We start from the raw sequence: 16,675 nt of genomic DNA, 5'->3' as shown, positions 1-16,675 counted from the left end.
GGGGTCCTCATGTCGCTTCAGTTCCCAGCCCAGGACTCCAGGCCAGCTGAGCCACCTCCTCGGTGCTCCTCAGTCAGCAGGGGCTACACAGCTTTGTCCTACTGTCTCTGGCTTCTCACCCAGCTCTCTTCCTGACCAGGGTGCTGGGGCCTCGGCCAGCTCCTTCTGCTGGCAAGCCTGTAGAGCCAGCTCTGCCCCATCTACTGCCACTCACCCTTCCTCTTGTGTTGGCATTTACTGTTGCCAAAGCAACAGGGCCTAGAGAGGGCAAAGAACTGGCCCTGAAATGGGATTCTAGCCAAGTCCCGCTCTCTGAGGTCACCGGCCTGGCTTAAAAGGACACTGGGTAAAGACGTCCTGCAGGTCTGGGAGTGTGTGGTGAACCCGTGGGGATAAATATGGTTGTTTAGGAGCCTGAGCCAGTGGGCCCCTATGGGCACTGGCACTGCCTGACTGATGGGACAGGGACGGCCTTGCCCTCTGGGCAGAAGACCCACAGTACCGCGGCTGCTGGCCCGGTTCCTCCAGAGGGTCACAAAGCCCTGGGTGAGGCTCGGCCTCCCTGCCCCTCCAGGCTTACGCGGAGGAAGGGGCCCTGCAGCCCACTCCTAGGGAGGCGCGTCTCGGCCCCGCCACACAGGTGGGTCGGCGACAGCTGGGGCTCAGGAGCGGCCTGGGCGTGGCGGCCGAGGAGAACCACACGGGACGCCCTCGGCTGCCCCAGGGAGCGACGCCGGGCGCCGGGTCACGTGGGCCCTGGGCGCCGCCATGGCGGCGGAAGTGACGCGCCGTTACCAGGCGGCCGTTGCTAGGCGCCGTGCTGCGTGCCCTGCGTGGGGCGGGCGCGGGCCGGAGCGGGAAGCGCGCGCCGCTCGGCCATGGCCAGAGGTAGCTGCGCGCGACGGGCGGGCCGGGGTTCCGGGACCCGGGCTCGGGGTCTGGGGGCCTGGGCCCCAGGGCCTCCGGGGCCAGTGGGCTCGGGGTGCCGGGCTGCGGGAGCGGGCGAGGGCCGGGGGCCGGCGGGCCGCGCGCCCCCCTCGGAGCCTGTCGGAGGGAGCTGGCTTGCTGTGCGGCAGCCCGTCCGTGCGCGCCGAGGTTGCGCGGGGAAGGCGGAGGATCCCCGGCCCTGCGCCGCCGGGGCCTCAGCCGCCGCGCTCTCCCCAGCGTGGCAGCACCCGTTCCTCAACGTCTTCAGATACTTCAGGGTGGACGAGTGGAAGCGGTCCAGCAAGGAGGGCGATGTGTCCGTGGTGACGGTACTGCGGGCCTTCCTCCTGCTGGGAAACTCGCAGTCACGCCTCTCCTGGGTGCTCCCTGGGCCCCTTTTGGACGCTGCTCCCTTCTCCCTGCAGGACAAGGCCCTGAAGAGTGCCGTGTACCGCATCCGGGGCTCTGTCTCTGCCAGCAATTACATCCAGCTCCCCAAAACCAGCACCCAGTCCCTCGGGCTGACGGGGCGATTCCTGTATGTGCTCTTCCGGCCCCTGCCCACCAAGCACTTTGCCATCCACCTGGACCTGTCCACCGAGGTGTGGAGCTTGGGATGGGGTCTGCCTGCGGGCACCGTGGCCTGCCAACCCCTCCTCACAGCCTTGCTCTGCCCCAGCAGGATGGCCAGGTCATCCGTGTGTCATTCTCCAGCCTGTTCAAGGAGTTCAGGTCCTCAGCCACTTGGCTGCAGTTCCCTTTTGTCTTTGAGACTAGGACATCCAGGACAGGTGACACCAAGACCGAGTGTAAGTGGTCTAGTAAGGGCAGCCTCACAGCCCACAGCTGGGTGGTGGAGGCCCAGTCAGGCTGTTCTGTGGCCTGGGGGTGGGCACAGGGCCAACCCTGTGGAAGTGGGGGCTGCCCCAGGAGGGGCGCTGACCTTGGATGCATATCCTGCAGATCTAGCAGGTGTGGCCCCCCTTGGTGCCCGCTGGACCTGCCTGCAGCTCGACCTGTGTGACATCCTGCTGGTCTACCTGAGCCGGTGCTATGGCCACCTCAAGAGTGTCAGGTTGTGTGCCAACCTGCTGGTCAGGAATCTCTACACCAGTGACCTGTGCTTCGACCCCAGTGAGAGCTAGGCCTCATATCCCACCCAGTCTGTGTTGGCTCTTCTCCCTCTGTGTGTCCATCCCCCCTGGTAGCCTCAGGTTCTACCAGGGTACCATGCCGTCTTTGAGTTCTGGCTCGGTGCAGCTGGAGGCAGAGCCCCACATTTCTATAAGCAGCGCCCTGCATTTCTAGAAGCAGCCTGGGGTACAGGTAGTGACTTGGCTGGGGGCCAGGCAAAGCCCCGGGGAGTGCCTGCCATGGCATCTGACCTGGGGCTGTGAGAGGTGGCTGGACAGGCTTGTCTGACTGCAGCAGCCCTGCTCCTTGCAGCTGTCAGCGTGGCTGAGGCTCGGCGGGCAAAGCTGTCTGTCACCCCTGTGCCTCGAGAAATGGCTTTCCCAGTGCCGAAGGGGGAGAGCTGGCATGACCGCTATGTGCATGTCCGGTGAGTGGTCTGCCCTCCTGAGGGGGCCTCGGGCAGCGGCAGGTCGCCCTTTGGCCTGAAGGACTGATCCTCCACCTGCCCACCAAGGTTTCCCAGGAACAACCCGAAAGTGCCTTCCCAGCCGGTTCAGAGGAGTGATTCCCCTATTGCAGCAGGTGGGTCGGGAGCCCCAAGCTTTGGCAGTGAAAGAGGGGATGCCAGGTCTGGGGTGGGATGGCAAGCGGCTGTTGTGGGTGGCTTCAGAATGGGCAGGCAGGCCAGCTGTACCCCTGCCCTGGGCGGCCCTCTCAGCAGACATCCTGCCACTCTGCTCACAAAATCACGGGGTTCTTTGTTCTGCTGCAGTCTTCTTGGGGCCAGCACCACAGGGTCCTCCTCCCACTGAGGTCTTTGGTGAGCCTGTGCAGGACGCGTCCCCACTGGTCCAGATGCCCAGCCCCACAGCCGTGAGTGCCCCCAGGAGAGGACTGGGGGACAGCAGCCCCAGGGTGCCGGTGGGCTCTGGTTCCCCGTGGCCTCCCCAGGTCCCCTCAGCACCCAGGCTTCTTCCAGAAACCAGCTTGTCCTTTGAGCAGTTAGAGGTGCCGAGGGTCGCTAGCCCCGACACCAGTACCCAGGATCCCTCAGCCTGGGCAGAGGCTGCTGACATCCACAGAGTGGACAGCAGTGGCCATGTGCTTGCCCACGAGTCAACTGAGGTGCCTGTGGCCCTTGATGCCGGCTCCTGCCAGGTGAGTGCCCATCCCAGAGCAGGCAGAGTATGGGTGAGGTGTGGGTTATGGGCTGCCCACCTGGGCTCATCAAGGCCACCTCAGGGCAGACCTGCCTTCAGTGTCCCTTCTCATGCAACCTTCTGGCAGAACGCAGAGCTGCAGGAGGCAACTCGGCACGAATCCCTCTTGACAGAGAGTAAAGGAGGACTTGTCTTAAGGAACACACCCCAGTTCTGGGCAGTCTTGGGAAAACGGGCCTGGAGCTCCTGGCTCTGGCATGGCAGCCAGGATCCTGGCTTTCAGTCTAAGGGAAGCTACCAGCAGGAGTCACCATGGACCCAAGTGACTTTTTTAATTCTTTTTGTGGTGCCAGGGTCTTATGAATGCTAGGCAAGTGCCCTGTCACTTAACTGCACCCCGGCCTCAGGTGACCTTTTACCAAGCGACAGTACCCGTGGATGGCTGTGCCTCCTGGGATCTCACTGCACATTTGTCTGTTCCAGCATTTCCTCCCAGACCCAATTCTGAGGCTCAAGGGGGTCATTGGCTTTGGGGGCCACAGCACCAAATGGGTAAGGGTCCTGGGCTGCTTCCGGGGAATCTCTCATTGGGCAGTCTGAGTGTTGATTCCCAGCCCTCTTGGGCATCAGGGTCCTTTTACCCCTGCATACTCTGCGGGCTTCTCTCTAGTCCCCAGACACCCATTCCTGCCATGTTCATAACCTGCTTATTACGTCCTGGGTGCGTGTGGATTTCCAGGGTCTTAAGTGTTCCCTGTTTGTTCAGCAAAGCCTGATAGGCCATGGCTGGGTTAAAGTGCTTCCAAAGATCAGGAGCCCTGGTTTGCACCTTTAGTCCTCCATGAGGGTGGCCCCCTGGTCTAGATCAGCCGTGCGAAGCCCTGACAGGTGAGGTGGGCCTGCAGGGAAGAGCCCTGGTCTGGGGAGGCAGTGTTTTCCATCTGCCCGCAGCAGCCCTGGGCCCTCTTTGGGTCCCCCTGGACGCAGGTCCTGCATTGCAGAAAGGTACTAGAGGCTGGTGTGTGCTTTAGCCCCCCTTCTGTGCATCCAGACCTGTGCTGTGACATGGGGAAGGTGTGCCCTGTGCAGTGCCTGGGATGTGACACCTGTGTGCCAGGACTTCCACCCTCCCCAGACCTGGGTGGGAGATGCAGCAGGTCTCCAGGCAGTGGGGAGGGCCCGGGGGACTGCTGGTGACGTGGTCCTTGGCCTCGTGTGCTAGGCCCTGTGGACCACGGATGGGACGTCTGTCGTTTACCCCTGCCACGCCGTGGTCGTGGTCCTGCGTGTGGACACTGAGGAGCAGCGCTTCTTCCTGGGCCACACGGACAAGGTGGGTGCCCCGGGCCTGGGGCCTGTCCCGCAGCCACGCGCCCTCCTTCCACCCTGTGCCTCCCCAGGTCTCCGCCCTGGCACTGGACAGGAGCAGCGTACTGCTGGCCTCAGCCCAGGCCCCGTCCCCCAGCGTGGTGCGGCTCTGGGACTTCCAGAATGGCACGTGCCTGTCCCTGTTCCAGAGCCCAATATACACCATCTGCTCTCTCAGGTGGGCACCAGGCTTCCACAGTGGGGCTGGGGCGTGGGGTTGCCCAGGCGCTGCTGACCCCCGGTCCACATCCACAGCTTTTCGGGCAGCGGAGCGCTTCTCTACGGTGTTGGCAAGGACGGCCACGGCAGGACGGTACTGAGCCTGGCACAGGGTGATGGGGCAGCCCTGTCAAAGCACACAGGAGCTGTGGCCAGTCTGCTTCCTAAAACCCTCTCCACTACGTCCACTTACCAAAATAGCATTCGTTGTTTTAAAAAATGTCAAGTCAGATGCAGTGGCACCTCTAGTTCCAGGTACTTGGGGGGCATGAGGATTGCTTGAGGCCAGTCCGGGCAACATAGTGAGACCCTGTATAAAAAAAAAAAGCCAAGCTGCAGGGCTGGCGGCGGCTCGGTGGTGGAGCCTGCCTAGCACGTGTGAGCACTGGGTCAGCCTCAGCCCCTCGTGTAAGTAAGTGAACAAGATAAATCCATTGACAACTAAAAACAATTAAAAAAAAGTAAAGGACCAAAATTTAAAAAAAAAGCCAAGCAAGCCAGGAAACCATGCTCCTCTGGCCCTGCAGCCACCTGGGCACCTGCACCTCCATCAGGAGGAACCCCAGCGTGTCACATTCCGGGCTCCGGCTCCTCACCCTCGGTGCAGAGGGCACCCCGTTGGCATTGAAGCAACTCACCTGCACCCCCAGTTGTGAGAAGGGAATTTCCACACACAAGCACCTCTGAAGAACGAGAGTGGTGGCTTTGGGCAGGCGTGACCCAGCTCCTCACGCAGGGATGCCCCTTCCTTTACTTTGTCTTTTCTTTTTTTCCTTTTGTTTTGATTTTCTGGTTTTGGTACCAGGTATTGAACCAGGGGTGCTCTACCACTGAACCATACCCCAGTCCTTTTTATTTTTATTTTGAGGCAGGGTCTTGCCAAGTTGCTGAGGCTGGCCTCAAACTTACCATCCTTCTGCCTCAGCCTCCCTCGTGAGTCCCTGGGTAAAGGAGTGGCCACTGAACCCCGCTGCCTCTTGCTTTTCATTTACTCAACTCTGGATCACGTTCTACTCTCTTTAGACGTGGTTGTGATACCAGGCCAGGCTTGCTGTGTAGAAGCCCCAAAGTTGGCCACATCCTGGGGCACAGCCGTGTAGGGGCCTGATCCCCCACCCAAGTGCACAGAAAGACACTGCTTGGTGGGACTCAGCTGGGCCTCAGGGAGTAGAGGAAGGTTTGGGAGGAGGGCCCTTGGGGCTGCCCAGGGCTCAGCATGGGTCTGTTGCAGGTGGTGGTGGCGTGGGGCACCGACCAGGTGGGTCGTGGTGGCCAGGTGGTGGTTCTCGCCAAGGTGCACACAGACCTTGACATCCAGGCCTTCCGGGTTGCCTTCTCTGACGGAACCAGGTGATGGCCAGTCCATGGCACTGGAGCAGGGTTCTGGCCTCAGCCCCTCTGCACCTGGGTGGTGCTCACTGCTCCCCCTTGCAGGATGGCCTCCTGCGGGCGAGGCAGCCTCCGGTTGTGGCGGCTGCGTGGTGGGACGCTGCGCTCCTGCTCTGTGGACCTGGGGGAGCACTGTGCACTGGAGCTCACTGACCTTGCCTTTGTGCAGGTCCAGGATGGCCACCGAGCACCTTGGGACCACACACTGTGAGCCCCGCCCTTCCTGACCACCCACAGCCCAGCCCACCCCCTGCCCGCAGACCTCCCTCACCTGTTACTTCCTGGGGCAGCTATGTGTGCAGCCGTAGCGGCCACATCTTGGAGGTTGACCACCAGCGCCTGGCCGTGAGGTGTGTTCACCACCTGCTGCCGGCACCGAGCCCTGGCAGCCCCCTCCCCGAGAAGCCAGCTTTGAGCTCAGGTAGGTGGACGACACTCTGGCGGAAGTGACCTCAGCCACAGAGGTGCTGATGCCTGCACTTCACAGGCCTGGGCATTGCCATCAGCTGCCTCAGCGTCTCCCCAGACACCTGTGCTGTGGGCTCTGAGGATGGCCGCCTGCGACTCTGGCCGCTGGACTTCTCTTCCCTGCTCCTGGAGGCAGGTAGGCTGCAGGTCCTCTGGCTCTCATTCTGCAGTGCTACCTCGGGACGGGACAGGGCGCTAAGGCGGCTGTGTCTTGAGCCCTCTGCAGAAGGGCCAGCGCTGGGGTGAGGGGAGGGCACCCTCAAAGCCCAGGCGCCCCCTGGTGGTGGTCTCAGGGCCGCTGCTCCCAGCCTGCAGGGAGCAGATGGCCCGTCTCGGGCTCCTCGGGGCCAGCCCCAGTCCCATCGAGCCCTGGAGGCTGCTGACCATGCCTTTCCCACAGAGCAGGAAGGCCCTGTCAGCTCAGTCTGCATCAGCCCCGATGGCCTGCGTGTGCTGTCCACTACCTCCTCGGGCCACCTGGGCTTCCTGGACATCCCCTCCCGGGAGTACACGGTGCTAACACGCTCCCACACGGCCCCCGTGCTGGCACTCTCCACAGAGCGGAGCCGTGGACAGCTGGCTACTGTGTCCTTGGACCGTACTGTCCGCATCTGGGACCTGGCCACCCTGCGGCAGGTGGGGAACAGCTGAGGGAGGCTGGGCAGAGAGGGGGCGGGCACCCACAGCCCTCCGTCCTCCGGCAGCATCAGGGGCCCTCACAGTGGCCTCCACCCTCCAGCTGTATGACTTCACGTCCTCGGATGAGGCCCCCGGGGCAGTGGCCTTCCACCCGACGAGCCCGGCCATCTTCTGTGGCTTCAGCAGCGGGGCTGTGCGCTCCTTCAGCCTCGAGAAGGCTGGGCTCCTGGCAGAACACACGTGCGTGCCTGGCGAGTGCCGGCCCCTGGGCGGCTTGGACCCACAGGGACCGCGGTGGGGCTGACCAGTGAGGAGGGCCTTCTGCAGGAAGGCCAGTGCAGCCCAGAGCCCTGCCCTCTGTGGCTCCTGGGGCTCCTGCGTCCCAGCTGGGTTCCCAGGGCTGAGGTCAGTGGTCATTCCCACGTGCGGTGCAGGTGTCACCAAGGAGCCATCACCGGCCTGGCCGCCACCCCTGATGGCAACTTCCTGTTCAGCACCTGTTCTCGGGGCTCCCTGGCCCAGTACAACTGTGCTGTCTCCCAGTGTCACGTCCTCCGTGTGGCAGGTGAGGCTCCTCGAGCCACGTGGGCTGGTCCTACCTAGGAGGCCAGCACCAGACCCTCAGGGCCCACAGCATGGCTGCCTCCCAGAGCATTTCCTCTGGGCCCCTGGGGAGGGCTGGGTTCAGACTCAGCAAGGGTCTGCGTCTGTCCTGCCCCAGGAGGGGCTGCGGGTGGAGTCCAGCACAGCTGAAGGCCCTGCCTCCCCATGCCCTGGAACTCTGGCCTTCAGAGCTCTCGCTTGGTCACTCCTGGCACGTGATGGCCTCTGGGTGCTCTTCTGCCTGAGGCCAGAGCCTCTGTGGAGCAAGCTGCCGTCCCCAGCTGGTGCCCCACGGGCGGGGGCAGGATTGGGTGGACCTCCTCAGGCCCATGTGCATGGGTGCTTCCCTGCCCACTGCCCTGTGCCACCACAGTGAAAGTGGTGTGCCAGGATGTGCCCCCAGGACCCAGCACCCTAGCAACCAGTGGGGACAGCCGCCTGCTGGCCTTCGTGGGCCCCTCTAAGTACACTGTGACAGTCATGGACTCAGCCTCCCTGAACGAGGTGAGTCTGTGGGACATTGCGAGCCCAGGGGCTCTCCCTGGCTGGGAGTGGGGTGCACCGGGCTTCATGGGGGAGGCAGGAGGCCAAGGTCATCACGCGCAGGCCCCAGGTTTCCTCACACTCGCTTGTGGGCAGAGGTGACTTCTGAGCCAAGTGGACTACTACGCAGCCCTGTGTCCTGGTGGGGGAGCGCCTATCTGGGGTGCTGGGCGCCCAGCTCAGGCCTGGTGGGGGAGCGCCTATCTGGGGTGCTGGGCGCCCAGCTCAGGGCCTCAAGCTCCTCCATCCCTGGCTCCGAGCGGCGCCTGTCTGCCGAGTCCGAGACCAGCAGCCACTCTCACCCTCAGCTGCTGCGGGTGGACGTCAGCACCCTGGACCTGGCTGGTGGCCGCCTGGACTGGGCTGTGGCTGTCTGCTTTGGACCTGCAGCTCTGGGCCACCTCCTGGTGTCCGTCTCATCCGATAAGGTCGTGGTGCTTGATGCCTCGTCGGGTCGCGTTGTCCGGGAGGTGAGCCCTGGGACCGTCCCCGATAGCCAGGTGGGGGCCGTGCTGCACCTGAGAGGGGCCCCCCGGCTGCCGGCAGCCCACCACACGTGGGTATTTCCAAGTGTTCTCTACTGCAGCTGCCCAGTGTCCGTCCCATGGCCTGCTCCTCCCTGGCCCTCAGTGAGGATGCCCACTTCCTGCTGACAGCCACCAGCAGGACCATCAAGGTGTGGAATTACTGGACTCAGACTGACCCCAGCTGCCAGGTGGGCACTGTGGGCAGGAGGAGGCCCTTGCTGTGGAGACCCCTGCAGGCCCTGGAGGGGTGGCGCAGGGCTGCTCTAGGGACAGGGTGGGCAGGGGAGTGGGAGGGCAGGTGAGCCTCGCTTCGCCTGCCGGGCCTGGCGTCACGTGAGGCCTCCCAGCCTCTGGCCAGCAGGCCCGGGGCTCACTGCCAGACAGACACTGGGAGCCCGGCCTTCCCAGGCCCGTCAGGGTCCCCGCGTGACGCCCACCGCCCCCAGGTGTACGTGGGCCACTCAGAGCCGGTGCAGGCCGTGGCCTTCACCCCAGACCAGCAGCGCGTCCTCAGCGTGGGGGATGCCATCTTTCTCTGGGATGTCCTGGCCACCCCTGACAGGCAAGTGTCTGCCCTTGGCCAGTCCACCTGGGCCTCCTGCTGGCCCCTGACACCCTCTCTCATTGCCTCCAGTGGCCGAAGCATGCCCGGAGTGCCGCTGGCCCACGAGGTCGGTGAGTGCTCTGGCTCAGCAGGAGGGCGGCGTGGGGATGCCTGTGCACCGCGGTGTTGCCCGCACGCGGCCTTCCGCCAGGCTGGCAGCATGGCGCCTGTTCCTCTCCCACACCCCTGTGCCCCTCACCACCAGAATCTGGCCTCCCCTGGCAGACCCTGCTGTGCCCAGCTCTGAGCACCACATGCTCCTTCCATCCCCAGGCCCGGGCACAGGGCAGCTGGAGGGTGCAGCTTGTGGGGCCGACGGGCTCCCCCGGCAGCAGGTGCCCGTGCCATCTCAGGGACCCCCGCTGCCGCTGGACGTGTATGCCATGCCCCCCGAGGGCAATGATGGTGAGAGGCAGGGGCTCTGGGGTCCCAGGAGGGTCCTGGTGGGCATGGCCTATGTGCCCAAGTGTATTAGCTCCTTGGGGCGAGGGTGCGGGTAGGCAGGTGGCATGGGCTCCTCCTCTCCTTGCCGCCCCCAGGTGCCTGCTGCATGTTGGGTGAGGAGTGGTCCTGCAAGGAGAGCCCTGGCCCACCAGTGAGCGGGGCTGGTGGAGCTGGCGATGTGGCCTGGGGGTCTGCGAGAAGATCCCAAGGACTCCGTGTACCCCCCCTTTGCCACCGCTGGCCCAGTAAGCAGTGCAGAGCAGTCGGGGGACTGGGCACCAGTCCCAGGGCAGGTGTCTAGGGGGCTCTGATTGCCCTACCCTTTGGGGTATTTCCCCTGAAAGATGAGGCAAGGTCACCTGCAGAGCCAGGGCCAGCCTGGGATGTCCATGGAGCTGGGTGGGACACAGCTCTCACTGGCCAGCAGGGTACGGGGACTTTGTATGTGGGGAGGAGTCTCTGAAGGGTTTCAGGAAGCATAAGGTCCTGTGGTCTCTTTCTTCTCCCCACCAGGTACCCAGAGTGTCCAGGAAGCAAGGACCCAGCCCCCAGCCCGCCCGGATTCCTACAAGCATCTCGCCGCCCGCTGCAAGGCCTCCACAGGGACGGAGGTTGGTTGGCCCCGTCCGCAGGCGGGCGCTTTCTGGGAGCCCTCTTGCCCCGCCCACACCGGCACTCTCGGGCTCCCCAGGACTTCCGGGGCCTGTTCCCGGAGGGCTCTCGTCCTTCCTGCCCACACTCTTTCCTTCCCTCAGCACCAGGCTGGACCTGGTGGCGGCCTGCCTACGCGCCACTGCCCCTGCCCCCCACCCCGGCTCCAGGCGCCCTGAGCTCGGAGGGCTTCCACTCCCGACCTCAGCTGGCCCGGGTGTGCCCCAGAGCAGCTCCCGTGTTCAGGGCTGGGCACCAGCATCTGGGGTCTGCTTCCCCTCAGAGCGTCTCCCTCCCTCCCGAGGGCACTGAGCTGCTGCACCTGAGAACCGTGGTTGGCTACAATGGGAACGGGCGGGCCAGCGTGGTCTGGGAGCCGGACACAGGTAGGCCCCGACTCTGCCCCAGCCAGGCCCCTCTGCGGGAGGGCTCTGGTGCTGCAGCCCGGTGGGCCCCGCCTGCGCAGCTGCCGGCACTGACAGGGACGGGCACCCAGGCCCCTGGTGGCACTCTCCCTGCTGCAGGATTCTTTGCCTATACATGTGGCCGCCTGGTGGTGGTGGAGGACCTGCACTCTGGCGCCCAGCAGCACTGGCTTGGCCACCCTGAGGAGATCTCCACCCTGGCCCTCAGCCACAATGCCCAGGTGCCTGCCCAGGGCCACGGGGCTCAGTAGAGCTGCTTTGCCCAGGCCATGGGAAGGACCCTGACCCAGCCTCCCCTCTGCCGAGCCAGGCAGGCCAGCTGCCGCACGCTCTCCACTGACCCCCGCCTCTGCCTACCAGGTCCTAGCTTCTGCGTCTCGCCACGGCAGCTCCGCTGCCCACTGCCAGATCCGCGTCTGGGACGTGCCTGGGGGCCTCTGCCAGCAGCTCATTTCTCACCACAGCTCTGCTGTGCAGGCACTGGCCTTCTCACCAGATGACCGGCTTCTTGTGTCACTGGGTCAGTGTGCAGGGCAGGCAGAGGCAGAGCTTCCTGGGACGCCGGGGCAGCTGGCCCAGCTCATAACATGGGTGCCCACACATCCCCAGGGGGCTGTGGTGACTGCACACTGGCCCTGTGGAGCACGGCCACCTACGAGCTCGTGTCCTCCACCCGCCTCCTGGAGCGCGTGCACGGCGTGGCCTTCAGCCCCTGGGGCGCCAGTGAGCTCGCCTGTGTGGGCGCAGGTGCTGTTGCCTTCGGGTTCCTGCAGCAGCGTGGAAAGGACGTGGACGTCCAGGTGCCAGGCCCTGCTCGGGTCCCAAGAGCCGTTCAGGGAGCGTGGTGGGGTCCCTGGACACCCTAATTCACAGCCACCGTGTGCTCTGCCAGATGCACAGAGCGCCAATCCCGGAGGACGTGGGGGCCGCGGAGCTGACCTCGCTGTGCTACGGGGCTGCTCCCCTGCTCTACTGTGGCTCCAGCTCCGGCCAGGTCTGTGTCTGGGACACGGGTGCTGGCCGCTGCTTCCTGGCCTGGGAGGCGGACGATGGCGAGATCGGTAGGTGCCCAACAGTAGGACCCCTGGGAGCCCCAGTGCCAGGACAGTGGGACCTGGGCTCGGTCCTGGGCCTGGGGAAGGCAGCTTGCGACCACACTGCCTCTCAGGGGTGCTGCTGTGCGCGGGCTCCAGGCTGGTCAGTGGCAGCAGCACAAGGCGGCTACGTCTGTGGGCCGTGGGAGCCGTGCCAGAGCTGAGGCGCAAGGGCACAAGTGCCAGGTGAGCAGGGGCCTGTGCTGCCCGGTCCCCGTGGGCCCTGGGGTCCCGGTGCCCGCAGGTCAGCACTCCTGCACACATTGCTTCCCGGGCCAGGCTGCCCTGCAGATCTGCCACCCGAGGACCTCTTTGGGCTCCATGGGCCCTCGCTGCTGCTCCCACCCGTAAGCACAGCTGGGCCTGAGACGAGATGGCTGCTGGCTCTCACCTGGCAAGCTGAGCCGACTCCCATCTCCTGCCTTGAGACCTGCTGCCCCTTCTCCCTACGCTCTTAGGTCCAGCTCTGTGTTCATGGAACGCGAGCTGACCCTGGATGGGGCCGTGGTGAGTGCCAGCTTTGACAGCAGCGTGGACATGGGTATCGTGGGCACCACGTCGGGCACTCTGTGGTACATCAGCTGGGCCGAGGGAAGCAGCATCCGCCTCGTCAGTGGCCACAGGAGCAAGGTGCGCCTGACGGGCTCGAGAGGTCCAGCGGTCTCCGCCCCAGGTGGGGCAGGTTGTGCAGGGCAGCAAGCCTGTCTGGCCCCCCTCCCCGAGGTTTCACAGCTCACCAGTGACCAAGAGGGAGCCCCAGGATGGCCGGGGTCTGTGGTGCCCATGTGAGGCAGGGGCCCGAGGGCTCTGCAGCCTTCTAGGCCTTTCCTTCCTCTCTGGCTTCTTGAATTCGCTTGTTGAAGGCCTGTGACGTCTGCCCAGCCCCTCCCACGCTGGCTGTGCAGACCCAGCCCAGTGCAGCCAAGCCTGGGGTCTCAGGGTGGGAGGCCAGGCGGGTCTGGTTGGGTCTGGTTGTTAGAGGCATGTGCCACTGTTTCCAGCCAGTCTGAGGTGAGGTTGAGTTGAATTTTTTTATTTTTTTGTACCAGGGATGGAACCCAGGTTTGTTTAACCACTGGGCCACACCCCTGGCCTTTTTTTTTTATTTTTTGAGACAGGGTCTTGCTAAGCTGCTGAGGCTGCCCTTGACCTTGGGATCCTCCTGCCTCAGCCTCCCAGGTGGCTGGGAGGACAGGTCATCATCCCTTTAAAGTCAGTGGTTTTAGGGTATTCCACCGAGCCATGCAGTCAGTACACACTCGATTTCAGAGCACCCTCTTCACCCCAGCAGGAAACCTGTCCCTGTCAGTGTCCCCATGTCCCCCTCTCAGCCCGGCAGCCACGAGTCGGCTTTCTATCCTGTGACATGCTCTTCCTGAACAGTTCCTGTGGGAGGCTTGTCCACCGCCCTCCCCGAGCACCTGGCCCAGTGCATCCCAGCTGTGCCAGTTGTCAGTGCTCCCTTTCTGTGGCAGACCACATGTGTCCTGAGTCCTTGACCCAGGCGGGCATCGCGGGTGGTGCCCAGGTGGGGTGGGGCGACAGGGCCCAGTGGCCATTCTGGGCCCCCTGGGCACGTCTGAACTGAGCTGGGGTTGAGCGCGTGCCAGGCCAGCCCCGGCCTCTGAGCTGCTCGCACCCTGCGTCGTCTTGACGCCTGGAGAATTCACCCGGGCACTGGAAACGGGTTCGGCTGTTGGGTTGTGCCACGTTGAGTGCGGCATCTGTGCTGCCTTCCTCCAAGATCCTGGTTGCGAGTGGGAGTGGCCCGATGACACATCTGCTGTCTGCCTTGATGCGTGCTGAGTGACCTCAGGCCACACTGTCAGGACCACTGTGAACAGCAGGGGTATCTCTTGCCTGCAGCCTGCAACCCTCTGGAGACAAGTCTCATGACACTGTCTTAGATGTTGCCAGTGTTTGCTGTGCAATCCCAAGTCCCAGTGGCAGCTGGGTTCCACCCATGTGGGTGTGGTGGGCCAGGCAGGCTTGGGCAGCGGACAGGTACTCTTGTCTGGACGGCCCGGCCCTAGAGGCTGGGGTCAGAAAGGCCAGCCCCAGCCGAGCACAGTCGCCAGGCCTGTAATCCCAGCCACCCGGGAGACTGAGCAGAAGGATCAACCTCAGCAACTCAGCAAGGCCCTGAGCAACTTAGTGAGATACAGTCACTAAAATGAAAAATAAAAAGGGCTGGAGGTGTGGCTCAATGGTTAAGTGCCCCTGGGTTTAATCCCCAGTACCGAAAAAAAAAGGAAAAGAAAGGCTCAGACCCCGGCTACCTGGGTTCCACAGGTCAGCGAGGTGGTCTTCAGCCCAGGCGAGTCTCACTGTGCCACGGGGGATGAGGACGGCAGCGTGCGGGTGTGGTCCTTGGCCAGCATGGAGCTGGTGATTCAGTTCCAGGTGCTGAACCAGGTACATGGGGTGCACGTGCAGGCACAGGGCCCAGGCCACCCTGCGTCCTGCCTGCAGAGCCCTCCATCTGGCCTCGGCCTTCTCCCTGGGGGAGTGCTGACCTCCCCCTCTGCATGTCCAGAGCTGCCTCTGCCTTGCATGGAGCCCCCCATCCTGTGGGCACCCTGAGCAGCAGCAGGTGGTGGCGGGCTACAGTGATGGCACGCTGCGCGTATTCAGCATCGCCCGCACCTCGATGGAGCTCAAGATGCACCCCCACCGCGCTGCCCTGGCGGCCTTGGCCTTCTCCACTGATGGTGAGGAGCCGGGCTGCACCGGGTAGCAGTGCTTCCCCAGCCAGGCCCAGAGCAGGTCTCCAGGTTGGGGCTGACCCACGGTATGATGTCCTCACTTGGCCCAGGTCAGACCATCCTCTCTGGAGATAAGGATGGGGTTGTGGCTGTGAGCCGCCTCCGCACAGGGATGACTTTCCGTGTGTTGAGTGACCACCGGGGTGCCCCCATCTCGGCCATCCAGAGCACAAGTAAAAAGGTTGAGCAGGCTGGAGAGCCAGCAGGAGGGGCCTGGGCTGTGGCAGGGTGGGAGGGTGGTGCGTGGGCCAGGAGGTGCCCACAGCCCTCACTCTCGCAGTATGGAGATCTGGGGGTGGAGGGCACAGATCTGTGGCTGGCGGCCAGCGGGGACCAGAGGATCAGCGTCTGGGCCTCTGACTGGCTGCGGGATCGCTGCGAACTCCTGGACTGGTTGAGCTTCCCGGCACCTGCCAGCTTGGCGGTAAGAGCCTCAGTGGTGGAGGGCCTGCCTGGCGCGTGTGAGGAATAAGGAAACAGACTTTAAAGGTCGCGGTGCGCGGGGCGTGGCACGGCCCGGCACTCAGCATGCGCCTCTCCAGGCAACGGGCCTGCCTCCGCCCTCCCTGGCTGCCTTCTGCCCTTGGGATGGGGCTCTGCTGGCCTGCGTGGGCCTCGGCGCGCGGGAAGAGGTGGTCTTCTACAGCCTCCGCCAGAAGCAGGTGTGTACCCGCTGCCCCGCCCGAGGGCGTGGGGTCTCGGGAGCCCTCCCTCTGCCTAGGACGAACCGAGCCTCACACCGGCTGCCCACAGGTGGTGGAGAAGATGTCACTGCCCTTCTTCGCCATGTCCCTGAGCCTGTCCCCAGCGGCACGCTTCATGGCCATTGGCTTTGCTGGTGAGTGTGACGGGTGAGGCCAGGCAGGCTCACCTGCGCCTCGGGCTGCCCACTCCTGGGGTGGTGTGAGGGCACTTGCCCCAGAGTGTCATGCCCAGAAGACAGGGCGGGAGGCACTGGGTCTGCGGCGAGGGGCCAGAGTAGCAGGACACCCGGTTCAGAGGCCATCTGCAGTGGGCCCCAGGACGTGCAGATTACAGCCCTGACCCCTCTGGGCACAGGTTCCCTGATGCCAACACCATGCCCGTCCAGGGACAGGGCCGGGAGGGCTGGGGGTCCCTGGGCACTCCCTGGCCCTCAGCTGTGCTGTCCGCCCACAGAGTGCACGCTGAGGCTTGTGGACTGCGAGTCAGGGGCAGCCCAGGACTTCACCGGCCATGATGGCTCTGTGCACCTGTGCAGGTTCACCCCCTCTGCCAGGCTGCTCTTTACAGCTGCCCACAATGAGATCCTGGTGTGGGAGGTGGTGGACCATGGGCGCAGAGTGGCCGCGGCCTTAGGTCCCTGATGGCCGTTAGAAAAGCCGGGTTGCGGACTGTGGCAGGCAGGGCCAGTTGCCTGGACAGGCCGGGACTAAGTCATCAGGACCACGCTCCTTTGAATCCGAGTGACCAGAAGGCTGGGACGTGGCCAGGGGCAGAGACTTGAGTAGCACGCGTGAGGCCCCGGGTTCGTCCCCAGCTCTGAACAGACTGTTGCCTTTTGCCCTGCGGCGTCGTTGGTGTCCCGATCTTTCACGGTTTAAATAAACCTGCTCGTTTCTTACATTGTTGCTACCTTGTTTCGTTATTGCCCCGTCTTTCACCTCGGCTGGTCACTCCAGCCCTGAAGTCAGCTCCCCGCGCCCGCGTCGCCCGCTTGGTGGCGCAGGCGCAAG

General features: G+C 64.2%; 1 protein-coding gene across 8 annotated transcripts; it reads left to right on the top strand.

Annotated features, from left to right (window-relative positions):
* Nucleotides 1-820: 820 nt before the first annotated feature.
* On the top strand, nucleotides 821-16,566 carry Wdr90 (WD repeat domain 90). Of its 8 annotated transcripts, none has more exons than XM_047533262.1 (41): nucleotides 821-888; nucleotides 1,165-1,256; nucleotides 1,353-1,529; nucleotides 1,610-1,736; nucleotides 1,891-2,061; nucleotides 2,374-2,488; nucleotides 2,576-2,643; nucleotides 2,834-3,219; nucleotides 3,705-3,773; nucleotides 4,444-4,554; nucleotides 4,622-4,767; nucleotides 4,845-4,902; nucleotides 6,040-6,158; nucleotides 6,243-6,404; nucleotides 6,488-6,618; nucleotides 6,685-6,801; nucleotides 7,066-7,301; nucleotides 7,405-7,544; nucleotides 7,739-7,869; nucleotides 8,281-8,411; nucleotides 8,759-8,920; nucleotides 9,037-9,165; nucleotides 9,424-9,539; nucleotides 9,612-9,652; nucleotides 9,855-9,986; nucleotides 10,121-10,270; nucleotides 10,539-10,636; nucleotides 10,960-11,062; nucleotides 11,201-11,322; nucleotides 11,462-11,621; nucleotides 11,711-11,901; nucleotides 11,994-12,162; nucleotides 12,270-12,381; nucleotides 12,654-12,825; nucleotides 14,488-14,598; nucleotides 14,732-14,906; nucleotides 15,011-15,141; nucleotides 15,241-15,384; nucleotides 15,503-15,622; nucleotides 15,714-15,798; nucleotides 16,119-16,566. In XM_047533262.1, the coding sequence occupies exons 1-41, from the start codon at nucleotides 879-881 to the stop codon at nucleotides 16,304-16,306; spliced, it is 5,508 nt and encodes a 1,835-aa protein (XP_047389218.1). In that variant the 5' UTR covers nucleotides 821-878; the 3' UTR covers nucleotides 16,307-16,566. The 8 variants fall into 8 exon arrangements, with proteins under 8 accessions (XP_047389218.1, XP_047389221.1, XP_047389223.1 ...); XM_047533265.1 differs by having other exon boundaries at nucleotides 14,488-14,610; nucleotides 16,100-16,566; XM_047533267.1 differs by having other exon boundaries at nucleotides 822-888; nucleotides 2,834-2,934; nucleotides 14,488-14,610.
* The last annotated feature ends 109 nt before the right edge of the window (nucleotides 16,567-16,675 follow it).

This window comes from Sciurus carolinensis, chromosome 18 (assembly GCF_902686445.1).
Source record: "Sciurus carolinensis chromosome 18, mSciCar1.2, whole genome shotgun sequence".
Lineage (NCBI taxonomy): Eukaryota > Metazoa > Chordata > Mammalia > Rodentia > Sciuridae > Sciurus > Sciurus carolinensis.
The sequence above is the reverse complement of the archived record's forward strand: the minus strand, read 5'-3'. Positions and strand labels throughout refer to the sequence as shown.